A 13,163-nucleotide genomic window follows, 5' to 3' on the forward strand; every position below is an offset into this window, starting at 1 on the left:
TTATTTTTAAAATACAAAGAACCCAGAGTAGCCAAAATAATTTTCAAAAAGAAAAAATCACAATTTACAGTACCTGATTCTAATGCTTAACCTTAAGCTAAGTAATTAAGATGGTGTGTTTATTGGCCAAGGAGAGATGTGTAGCTCTATGTGCAGAACAGAAAGTCTAGATATTAACTCAAAAATAATTGCTTATTTGATTTTCTACAAAGGAACCCAAACAGTTCAACAGAGAAAGGTTATTAGCCTTTTCAACAAACGATACGGAAACAACTGGAAATCCATATGGAAAAAATAAACTTTGATAATTACTATATATCATAAACAAAAATTAACTCAAAATGGCTCACTGATAAACAAAAAATCCAGTTATAAAACTTCCCTACTTCATTGGTCTTCAAGGAAATATCGCACAAGAGATATTACTATGCACACAGTAGGATGGCTCAAAAGTACAAAGATCGACAATACCAAGTAGTATCAAGGATATGGAATAACTAGAATTCTCATTCACAGCTGGTAGGATTATTAAATGGTCCAACCACGGGCAGCCCGGGGGGCTCAGCGGTTTAGCGCCACCTTCAGCCCAGGGCCTGATCCTGGAGACTCTGGATCGAGTCCCACGTCGGACTCCCTGCATGGAGCCTGCTTCCTCCCTCTGCCTGTGTCTCTGCCCCTCTCTCTCTCTCTCCTCTTTGTGTATTCTCATGAATAAATAAATAAAATCTTTAAAAAAAAAAAATGGTCCAACCACTTTGGAAATTAGTGGCATTTTCCCAAGAGCAATAAAAATGTGTTCACAAAAAGACCTGTACACAAACATTCCTAGCTAGTGTTATTCATAATGGCCCCAAACTAAAATAATCCCAATGACTTTCAAAATGTAAACAGATAAGCAAACTGGTATATTTATACAATGAAATACAACAATAAAAAGGAAGGGATACATGCAACATGAATGAGTTGCAAAAGCATAATGTTGAGACAAAAAAGGTATTACATGAACCTATTTATATGAAATTCTAGAACAGGGAAAACTCATCTACGGTATGCTATGGCAGATCCATGGCTGCCCAATGCCAGGGTGCAAGAAAAGGGAGAGTAGGATTGACTCCAAAGGGCCATGAGGAACTTTTTGGGGAAAAGAAATGTTCTAATCTTAACTGACAGGGTTAAATAGATATATTCATCAAATAGTATACTTAAAATAGGAGCATTTCATTATACATAAATTATATCTCTATAAAGTTGATTTTAAAAGTTATAGAAAAAATAAGGAAACATTGAGAAAGTCAAGATATGCTTTCTAACCTCCCATGGACCTTCAGCACTACTCAGAAATTCATCTGCTGTTTTTGTATTACCTAAATGACACTGCTTCAAATCTACACTATCTCCTCCATCCTTCATCCTACTTGTGCTCCCAAATTATCTTCTCAGATGATTTTACCTGCTACTTCACAGAGGAAACAGAAACAAGCAGAAACACCATCAATAATCTGCTCCTCTTCCCCATACGCCTCCTCATTTTTCTGTATTTGTTCACATTTTAACAATGCACTCCTAGCTCAGGCGAGGAGGTGCTCCTACTCTCGATCAAAGTTTACTCCTTTCCTGAGTTCTTGCTAATCAAATTTATTCTCCTCAGTATTATTTATCTCTCCTTCCCTGAAGACCCCACAATAACCCAGACTCCTCTAACTATCCGTCTTTCCTTCCCCTCACTGTCTGTACAAGCTTCTCTTTCATTCTTCATTCTACTTCAGTGGGTACAGACACTGAGCATTCCTTCCAACACTCTAAAATATAGTTACACAACTTAATACCTATGTAAAAATGTACACAACGTATGTTGCAACAAAAAGACATATATACACAGGTAACGACTAAACAATGAACAATTAAGGGCGTTGACTCCCCACACAGTCAAAAATTCACATATTAACTTTTAATTCCCCAGAAAAACATTACTAGTAGCCTACTGCTGACTGGAAGATTTACTGATAACATAAATAATAGATTAACACGTATTTTATATGCTTTGTGTATTATACACTGTATTCTTACAATAAAATAAGCTAGAGAAAAAATATTAAGAAAATCATTAGGAAGAGAAAATACATTATAGTATTATACTATATTTATCTAAAAAAATCTGTTTATAATTGGATGCATGAAGTTTAAACCCATGTTGTTCAAAGGCCAACTGTATTTCTGGTAAAGAACAAAGAAAAATAACAAGACAATGTGTCTATAAGAAGGGAAAGTGAGTACCCTTAATCATATCACATAAATATTTACTCAACCTAAGAGATCTGTCCCCATGGGACAGAGATTCTTAACCTGTGATCTCTGTCTAAATTCCAGGGAGTTTCATAAATCCCACCGAAATAAACAACTTTGTATATAAATTTCTTTTTGGAAAAAGGATAACTTACTTTTTTCAGAGTCTCAATGGGATCAGCAACTCAATCCACAATTGTGAAAACAGTGCCTCTACCTTCTTTTTACTTTAATATTTTCTATCTCACTTTGTCCTGAATTATATTTAACAATTTTTTCCCAAATAACTCAAGTATTCCTACCATTACAAAAATATTGCTGGCTACTGACAAGACAGATGTATTTCTCACTATGAATAAATAAACTGCATTCTCCTATAAGATAAGCTTTCATGAGCCATTTATTTCAGGGTATACTGCCAAAAACTCACAGTTTCTAGAACTATGAGAGGGCCAGACTAGAATCTGGTGATTCAACTGCACATACAACCCTCTAAAGATCATACCTAGGAGACCAATGATTCCTCAACATCGCTAGCTCATTGCTCTTTAACCACATTGTACTTCTTTCTCTTTAGAAATATTTGAGAGAGAAGGAGAAAAAAAAAAGACAGAGAGAGGGATGGGGAAGGGCAGAGGGAGAGAGAGAGAATTTTGAGCAGGCCCCATGCTACATGCGGAGCCCAACTTGGGGTTGGTCTCATGATCCTGAGATAATGATCTGAGCCAAAATCAAGAGCTGGCCCTTAACTGACTGAGTCAATTGATTAACAATTGATTGGTCAATTAATCAACTGATTAGTCAATTGATTAACAACCATTTGCATCGGTTCCAGGTCTCACCATTCAGGGCTACTCAGAGATTTCATCACTCAACATGCATAACTTGAATTCAATGGACTTTTGTTGGTTAGAAAATATGTTTTTTAGATTATTAATATTGTATCAACTTAATGTAAGTGGAAATTGAAAACTGATTCAAGTTTGAATATCACGTTAGCTTTCTAATTCCATAAAAATAGTTTATACAGTTTAATATCTGACATTTCCCCCATGCCATTTATAAAGAACAACTTTCCAGCAGTACATTTGAAGCACTTTTTAACAATGTGAAGCTACAAATATAAACCATGTTTAAAAGCTCATCATGTTAAATTTTTATGTACTATTTTGGAACTAGTTTTTAAATTTTAGATTATATGTCCACCTATCTTAAGTGTACAGTTAATAATTAGCTTATTGATTGCCTTACAGTTTTCAATATTTTTTTCTTATGCAAACGTCATGCAGTAAAACACACCCTGACGTTTGGCCAAAAAAAACCCTGGGTGCCCCAACAATGGACCTCTTTCTTCCAGAAAAATCAGTGTGAATTTCCCTTCCTTTGTGAGTCCTCTCCCCCTGGAACTTGCCAGAGATTCAGCAAAAGAGCATGTCCTTCCTTTTGACCCCAGAGATAAATATATAAACATGTCCTATTTCAAAAACTTAAATGTTAATTTCTATTAAAAAAAATAAACAAGAATAACAGACCCTCAAATGTCTTAAGACTCTTATTTTTATAGTACTTCCTTCCACCTTTCCACCTACTTCTACCTGCTGGCCTTTACTCCTGTCTGGTTCCTTGGTGGTGGTGGTGCTCGTTCTTTTCAGTTTCCCTGGGCAATTTATCCATCTTAATGGCTTCACCAAGCAATGACTCCTAAATTGTATCTCCATCCTCCTACCTTTCGCTGTAACTTAAGATCCATATTTCCTGGACATCTCCCAGTAGATGTCTCCCAGGCATTTTCATACCCTCACTAGTAATATTTTTTAACTTCTGACAGATTTTAAGTTCCTATACATTACTCCTTTAAATACAATTTTCTCAAGTAGCTGCTTTGGTTAGCATTAACACATACTTACTGATGAACTGTCTGTTGACTCATTGCTTTTTTCATACTTCTGTTTCTTACTCTTTTTTTTCTTCTCTTTCTTTACTTTTTTTGAGTGCTTGTCTTTTTTCTTCTTTTTCTTCACAGAGTGTTCCTATAAATAATCGTTTTAAAGAGATTAAGAAAGGAAATTAGTTTTACCTTACTTTGAAAACAAGTATTTTGAGGAAAAAGAAATCTGTATTCCAAAAACTACATTTTCATGAAATTAAGCAATAAATATGACAGAATAAAATCTTCTCAGAAACTTTAACATGCTTCTATACTATATGCATTGCTAATAAATCAGACGGCTGAGATATCTTTTCAGAAAAATATGAAGGGAGTTTTAGTTTTTAGTCTTATTTACAGATTCATCTGACAGATATAATCAAGTAAAAACACTTATACTCAAACTGTGTGTGTGAGCATACACACATACATACATATACGTATATGTTTCTATGGCCCCAAAAGAACTTATAGAAGATTATTAGGCCACATAAAATATAACAAGATAGTATAAATTAAAAGTATTAAAAGGGAAAAAAGAATACAAGCAAAATAAATGACATTAAGCTTTAAAAGATGTAACTTTTTAGATCCATAAGCTGATATAAGTAGGCCAGAAATTGGCTAAGCTTTCTACCAGTCAACTGAAATAACAAAATCTGTCCAATGTTATAATGTCCAAAATATTAAAGTATATTTTTTCTGCCAGAGAGATAAATCTAGTCAGTAATGCCAACTATGGGATATTCATCCTGTAACTATCGAAAATAGTATATGAAATTGTTCTTACAATATTAACTTGATTAAGTATAAAAAAAGACAGATCTGTTATATCAAGTGAACCTCTTAGTATTGACCTGTGAGAACTGTTCAATTCGTTCATTGACATCAGGTAGCATCCATGTATCCTCACCCCGAAGTCGTTTAAGTTCTCTACGCCTTTCTTCCTTTTCAAAATTGGCTTTAGCCTGAAACAACAAAAAAATAAAAATTCACAAGTGATCCAATTGTTTTTCACAAAAGTAAAATAAAACAATTTTCCACTTTCATATAAGGTCTCCTCAGTCATTGTCCATCCCTTGCCAGGAATTTGCTTTTACCAAAGTGTAGGAAAGATTAAAAACAATACAAAACTATCCTTCCACATTAACAATCTCTAGTGAATCAAGGACAGAATCTTTGGAACTAGAGTAGACCCTCTCCTCTCTCTAAGCTCCCTACCTTAAATAGGACTCAAATTTCTTTTTTCCTTCACCATCCTACTACTACTGCCTGAGACCTACAACTGTCAGGAGACTGATCATGCCTTCCATCTGCAATGCCCACATGTTTCCACCCAAGCTCCCAAAATGCATCAGGAAGAATCATCTTTCTAAAAGCAAATGATCATATTGCTAATTTATATTCATCTTTCAACAACAGTCAAATAAAGTTCTTTCTAGAAGGCTGCTTCTGCCTTTTCATTCTCTCTCTAAAGTCTAAAGTTGGTTTTGGTCCTTCCCTAACTCTATGCATATCTGTACTGTAAGAGTTAGCTTAGGGCAGCCCCGGTGGCAGAGCGGTTTAGCGCAGCCTGCAGCCCGAGGTGTGATCCTGGAGAACGGGGATCGAGTCCCATGTTGGGCTTCCTGCAAGGAGCCTGCTTCTCCCTCTGTCTGTGTCTCTGCCTCTCTCTCTCTCTCTGAATAAATAAATAAATAAATCTTAAATAAAAAAATAAAAGTTAGCTTACAGGGGCGCCTGGGTGGCTCAGTGGTTGAGCATCTGCTTTTGACTCAGGTCATGATCCCTGGGTCCTGGGATCCAGTCCCACACTGGGCTCCCTGCAGGGAACCTGCTTCTCCTTCTGCCTATGTCTCTGTCTCCCTCTGTGTCTCTCATGAATAATTAAATAAAATCTTAAAGAGTCAAAAAAAAAAAAAACAACAACAACTTTGCTTACAAACCATACTCTCTCCAAAAATTGCTTAAAATACCAAAAAGGGGATCCCTGGGTGGCGCAGCGGTTTGGCGCCTGCCTTTGGCCCAGGGCGTGATCCTGGAGACCCGGGATCGAATCCCACGTCGGGCTCCCGGTGCATGGAGCCTGCTTCTCCCTCTGCCTATGTCTCTGCCTCTCTCTCTCTCTGTGACGATCATAAATAATAAATAAAAATTTATAAAAACAAAAAAAATAAAATAAAATAAAATACCAAAAAGGATGAAGAATATTTATTATGCATATATGTTACATATCCTGAAATCAGATAACAATACCAACCTTTCACCTGTCCAAAACCAATTGCCCACCCTTGCCTCTAAAATCTGACCATAGTCATTATGCACACCTCACTAGGCCCCCTCCTCTACCAGCTCCTTTCTCATCCGCATTTATTTAAAACTCTAACATCTTAAAACAAACAAAAACAAAAACATTCACTTGTACCTAGGTTGCTCTCCAGCTACAACTTTCCCCCTCATTGCCACACTTCTACATCTTATCAGATAATACAGTTTACTTTCCCCAAAATAATACCAATAAAAGACAAGAGAGGGAAACGGCCGACCTATTCCAATGTGCCTCACGTATGTTTCTGAAAATGGCAATCTTTATTTCAGACACAAGAGGAGCGAGAACCGAGGCTGTCAAATGCGCTGGCAGAGTCATTAGTGGTGGCGTCCCTCAAAAGCGCGCAGCCACGGTGATCAAATAATGGAAATATCAAGAATGGATAAATTTAAAAGGAAACTCCAGAAAGAAACAGGTCTCCCTAAAAAGAGAATGAGCAGAAGAAGACTGTCAACGAATCTAGGAAGGCAGGAAATAGCCAAGACTTTTCGGGCATCCCAAAGGGAGACCCTCAGCCAGATAAGATGAGACACGGAGGTGGCGAAAAGAGGGGGTGAAGGAGCAGAGCCAGAGGCCTAGCTCCCAGGAACCGTCCACTCCGACGATTCTAAACGACTTCCAAAGCCCCAAAACGGAGATACCTGACGTAACACCTCAGCCCTGGCCATCTTGGTCTGTTCTCTACGTTCTTCGATAGTCCTCGCACTTTCAAATCTACCACCGGCAGCCGCCATGGTTGTTGTCGTAAAAACAAGGAAGCCGTCACAAAAATCTCAGTTTACGACTGTCGTAATTTAATAAACAAAAGGAGACTTCCGCCTGGAAGGCGGGTAGGAGGGGCACTGGTCCACCTAGAGAGCATGCGCGGAGGTGAGTGGCACTTAGGGCTCGGGTGATGACGCCAACCCCAAGTTTCAGGGGAAACTTTGCAGAGCAAGCGGAGGGGCTGCGCCTCCTTCGTCAGCCGGCCTCTCCCGCCACCGAAGTCGTGTCAGTGGACGCTTAGCAATTTGTTTTGCATGATAGCAACGGCATTCTCATCTGTTTCTTCGCAAAATCTAGGCGTTAGCAGCCGGTGGAACTGTTCAGACCCTACATCTGGAACTCTGCTAGCCGAGTGCCCTTCTGGGCAGAGGTCCCTGTGCTGGAGGGATGTCCCGGGGGCGGGGAAGTCCAGTGATCTGAAGTCCCGGGCTTTGCTGCAAGTCCAGAGAACTCTCAATAAAAAGTAGCCCTAGACCTACTACATACAGAAAGTTACGCGCTGTGAGCTTCGGGAAATCAACCCAGGACAGCCAACAGGGAGACCTTTTCTTGTAAAACTGTTGGGGATTTTTTTTTTTTTTTTTAAGATCTTATTTATTCGTGAGAGACACACAGAGAGAGGCAGAGACATAGGCAGAGGGAGAAGCAGGCTCCCTGTGGGGAGCCTGATGAGGGACTCGATCCCAGGACCCCGGGATCGCGACCTGAGCTAAAGGCAGAAGCTCAACCGATGAGCCGCCCAGGTGCTTAAAGGGGAAAAAAAATATCTGGAGCATTCAGGCAGAAAGATGGATTCAATCCTTTTAATTTTTGTTGTTTCAGTTTTTTATTTTTTGTAAATCTAAATAAGTATGGCATCAATAATCAAACACCTGCAGATAAATCTCTAAAAGATCAGTTACTGAAGACAAAAATAAATGCTTTCTTCCATGACTTAATGTTTATGTAGTGTTTTTAAACCATTTTCATGTTAGCTGTTCATATAATCCATGAAATAAAAATTAAAATATCATTTGTAGGCATCTGCCTATGTCTGCCTCTGTCTCTCATGAATAAATCTTTTAAATAAATATCATTTGTAAACTGAACTAAAATAACAATAATAAAAATAGAATTTGTGTGTGTTGTGTAACAGAATGAATGAAGATGGATTAAGTTTTAGGAGAAAGGACACCAAATTGGCATCAGCCTTGTTAGGTCATCTTTCTCTTCCAATCCCGCTCCTTTTCATTCCCTTACTGTATAAGTCAGCCCTGGAGTCATCTAGCAGGTGTGAGCAAGGTGTGCCTGTGCCCAGGGGCGCAGGGAGGAGTTCTCTGAGCATTGAGAAGGGTGCTCTTGTGGCAGAGGGACAGCTGGGACCAGGCATCAGGGCCCCAGCAGGGTGGGAAGTGCATCCCTGCAGTAGGGCGCCTGAGTGGGAGAACCTAGCACAGAATGTTGGGGCTTCAGAGGGGTGAGGAGGACACCCTTGCCAGGAGGGGAGCCATGACGGCAACAGATGCTGGTTACATCCTGGGTGATTGAACAAAGAAGCTAATATATTAGGTTTATCCCTGTTGGAGAACCAAGTTTCAAATATGGAAATGAAGCAAACATGAAGGAACGCTGTGGTTGACTTGGAATTGGAAGAATCTGTAACTACTCACGTCTTTAATACATATAGGTTGATACAGAAATAGACTTGTGTGTGTATCTAGATCTGTATCTTTATTTCTTTATAATATGTTCCACTAGCTCTGTTCATTAAGAGGTCCTGGAAATGGCAACACCCCAATGTTAATGACCATATCTAGTGCCCAGATCTTGGCTTTGACAATTTTAAGCTTTACCTGAGCCCTGTGCTCCTAAAGACAGTCGTTTTTAGGTGTTCAGGGGTAGGAATTCGCCTACCATTTTGTGTTCCAGGAAAAGGCTTACTATAAATAACCATCCTTCCCAAGTGATTTAGATAAGACTTGCTCATGACCTCCTGACTTACTTATCAAAGCCTCTAACTATGCATCTCCAACCCCTCAGAGGCCAACAAAATGTTCCCTTACTTTATTCTGCATGTATTTTATGCATTAGGTGGGTGCCTTGACACAGGCAAAGATAAACTGAAGGAAGAGCAGTGACCCATGAATCCCACCTGACTCCACTCTAAAATAGGCAGACACGTAGAGATGATGCACATGGATACACACATGGATAGAGATAGTAGAGGACTGAGATCTTCATTTTATTCTCATCTGGAAAATAAATGAGTTTATTTATGTATTTAAATTATTTACACTTTTTAATGACTTGCTTATTTAAAAGTATTGATTTATTATGTCTTTATCATTTTAATTTTGCTTTATTTTTTATTTGAATTCAATTAGCCAACCTATAGTACATCATTAGTTTCAGATGTAGTGTTCAGTAATTTATCAGTTGTGTGTAACACCCAGTGCTCATCACAACCACATGCCCTCTTTAATTGGGTGATGAGCATTAAGGAGGGCACATAATTTTATTTATTTTAAATTTTTCATTTATTTTTATCTTATTTATAAGGTATTTATGTTTTGTTTTTATTAAACTGTTTCCTTTAGGGATCCCTAGATGGCTCAACAGTTTGGCGCCTGCCTTTGGTCCAGGCATGATCCTGGAGTCCCGGGATCGAGTCCCACATCAGGCTCCATGCATGGAGCCTGCTTCTCCCTCTGCCTCTCTGTGTGTATGTCTATCATGAATAAATAAATAAAATCTTTTAAAAAAATAAACTGTTTCCTTTAAACAGTTGTAATAATAAAACACAGTCATACCTAATAAAAAGAAAGATGGCTCTGAAGCGTTACACTCGAAGGACCAGTGTGGTTTGTGGGTTTCCATGTACACTGAAGATCTTTAATAGCGTGCTGATATTTTTATTTTGCCTCAGTTATCCTATTTTATAGACTTTCTAAGCTTCCCCTGATTCATCAGAGAACACTGATGAAAATTAGATTTGTGACTTTATGGCAATGAGATCCCAAAAGTGCTTTATTGATGCTCATTTATTCAACAAATATGTATCAAACACCCACTATATGAGAGGCACTATACCAAGATGAAAGCCATTGGTCCTGTCTTCAAAAGCTTACAGTCTAGCAGGGCAGGCAAGTAAGTAAACCATAAATTACACATTGATCTCCATCTCTCTCAAAGGAACCAGAATGTGCCTGTCTCGGGTCATTTGCACATGTTAGTCTTGCAGCCTGGAACACTCTTTCTAAATTATGTAAATATTTATATAGTTTCAACAAGACACACTCAGGTCTTAATTATACCCCTGTTCCCTTACTCCTTTATAGGTAATCATTTTTATTCGCCTTTGGTTAACCTTTGATTTTGTTCTAAAGCTATAAGCACAAGTGAAACATACCAGATAATCATATACCTTATGATGTGACACAATAGGAAGTACATTGCTAACAAGGCATTTTTTTTACCAAAAAAACCAACCAACCAACCAATGTATTCAATCCAACTTCTAGATCTAATGAGTTGATTGAAAACACAGGAGCAAAAAAAAAAGAAAAAAAAGAAAACACAGGAGCTAGAGAAATAAGTTAAGTGACGTTACATGGAAGTGATCAAACAAATCCAGAATATACTAGACGAGTAAGAGTAATACATCCTGGAGATCATAGAGCGAGATATACATCTCTTTCTGATTCCTTTTTACAGCTGCATAGTATCCTATTACAAGAATATATTCATTCATTTATGGCCTGTTTTCCCCCACCAAAAAGAAGTTCTATTAGAGCAGGGATTTTAGTCCACTTTCGCTTCAGTGCCTAATACAGTACCTACCACAAATACACATTTGTGAAATTTCAAGACCTGTGGTAGCTCTCATAGAGGCATCCCCAGGGTGATTAGGACTGCAAGTGGTGGGGTGGGAGTAAGGGATGCTCCCAAGTCAGTGTTGAGACTTCTAGAAAGGCTTCCTATAGGCACTAATCCTAAACTGAATCTTGAAACCCTTGTAAAAGCGGAATAAAGGGCATGAGGTGGAAGTGACTTCTGGGCAGAGAGCACAGTTAACTAAATGTACAGAGGCACAAGAGAACATGACCCTGTCGGGGGTGGGGTGAGGAAAAAAGGTAGACAGACTGCCCCTACATGTAAGAAATTAGCTAGGAGTGAATTAGAATAATCCATTTTTCTAACGTAGCAACTTGGGAAGAATCCTGCTTTTTTTTAAGATTTTATTTATTCATTCATGAGAGACACAGAGAGATAGAGAGGCAGAGACACAGGCAGAGGGAGAAGCAGGCATCACACAGAGAGCCTGACGTGGGACTCAATCCAGGGTCTCCAGGATCATGCCCTGGGCTGCAGGCATCCCGAAACCGCTGCGCCACCGGGGCTGCCCAGAATCCTGCTTCTTTGAACGGCATGCTGACACTTGACTCTCCCCCTGGGCTTCTTCCTTGAAAATTCTACAGAGGTGAAGTTCTCTTGCTGCTCAAGCCTGGGTGCAAAAGGAGTTTCCATCACCTGAGGAGGGATGCCCCGGGTGTGAGGTTATCTCCTGCCTGGGGCACTCCTTTGTCTTCTTTACATCCCCAGTAGATAGTTCTCTGCACAGGAGGCTGGGTTTCAGCCTCCGCTTCTTCAGCTGGCCTACAGATGTGGATTAAGGAAGATTGGGGTAAACCAGTTCCTTCTCCTTTGTGCCTCTAGCTAACTCGGGGATAGCTGGGACAGCGCACCTCAGGTCTGATAATATCGAAGAGTTTGCCAGAAGCCGTGTGGTTTTCAGTTTTCTAGGCTGTGAATTCCATCTTTTAAACTGCAGAGTAGGTCACAACCCAAAACAACAAGGGCCTCTCGAAGTCTGTGTGATTTGATCCACTGGATGAGGGAGGCTGCAGGCTGCTTGGTGCTCTCAGGTCAGGGTATACAGCCAGGGCAGGGCCGAAGGGAGAGGCTGCAGCACCTGCCCACCCAGTCCCACAGGCAGCCAGGAGAGCCTGCTACAGAATATTCTCTGCCCACTCTGGTATGGCTTACACAGTGACCTGGAGTCTCTGTCGGTCATTTTACTATTGAGAAAGAAATGTCTCTTCTACTGAAAGATTCACAGGAAATGGGCATAATAGGAAGTAAGAGACTAGATTTTTAATACTCCTTTATTGCCACTCCTGTTCCCCTACCCTGTCAAGCCAGGCAGGGGAAGGCCACCTGACACTCTTTGGGGAAGATCAGAGCAGCCCACAGGCCCACACCACGTTCATGTCTGGGATCTGCTCTGCCCTAGGCCTGAGCCTTCCCGATCCCAACACTGCCTGGTTCCAGTCCTCACCGTACACAGCCGATGCTCAAGGGAACAGCTGTTGCAATCTGGTGTCTGAGCAGGTGGCAGGTGCAGGGCTCAGGAGCTGCATGGCTGCCACCCCTTGTCTCCCTCCTGCCTCCTGACCCCTGTGCCTGGGTCACAGAGCCTCCTCTCTGCACCCACCCCCACAGAGGGCCTGTACACTTATTTGTCATGAACATCTCAGATCAAACGTTCCTTCCTTAGGACAACTTCCCTGACCACACAGTCTAACCTCCTTATCCTGACACTATCCCGTCACACATCCTCTATTTTAGATTCATACTATCACTTACCTCTACATACAACTACCCTGGCTGGTTGGGTTTGGGAGTTGTTTGTTTTTGGTTTCGTCAGTGTGTTTGTTTCCTACTGTATCCCCAGCATCTAGTAAAATGCCTGTCACGTGGCAGCTCAACAAATTCAGTGAATGGATGGATTTAACTAATGAAATGTATTCATCTACTTAGGGTTTTATTTTATTTTTTTATTTTTATTTATGATAGTCACACAGAGAGAGAGAGAGAGAG

General features: G+C 39.9%; 1 protein-coding gene across 3 annotated transcripts in view; it reads right to left on the reverse strand.

Annotated features, from left to right (window-relative positions):
* The window catches only part of CWF19L2 (CWF19 like cell cycle control factor 2), a 144,466-nt gene extending 137,129 nt beyond the window's left edge, over positions 1 to 7,337 (reverse strand). For all 3 annotated transcript variants that reach the window (XM_077893314.1, XM_077893313.1, XM_077893315.1), the window contains exons 1-3: positions 7,181 to 7,337; positions 5,068 to 5,178; positions 4,191 to 4,313 (exon numbers count right to left, since the gene is read on the reverse strand). In XM_077893314.1, the coding sequence (XP_077749440.1) occupies positions 4,191 to 4,313; positions 5,068 to 5,178; positions 7,181 to 7,273 (327 nt within the window). In that variant the 5' untranslated portion in view covers positions 7,274 to 7,337. The remainder of the gene's footprint in view (positions 1 to 4,190; positions 4,314 to 5,067; positions 5,179 to 7,180) is intronic.
* Between the last annotated feature and the right edge of the window lie 5,826 nt (positions 7,338 to 13,163).

This window comes from Canis aureus, chromosome 3, assembly GCF_053574225.1.
Source record: "Canis aureus isolate CA01 chromosome 3, VMU_Caureus_v.1.0, whole genome shotgun sequence".
In the NCBI taxonomy this organism is placed as follows: domain Eukaryota; kingdom Metazoa; phylum Chordata; class Mammalia; order Carnivora; family Canidae; genus Canis; species Canis aureus.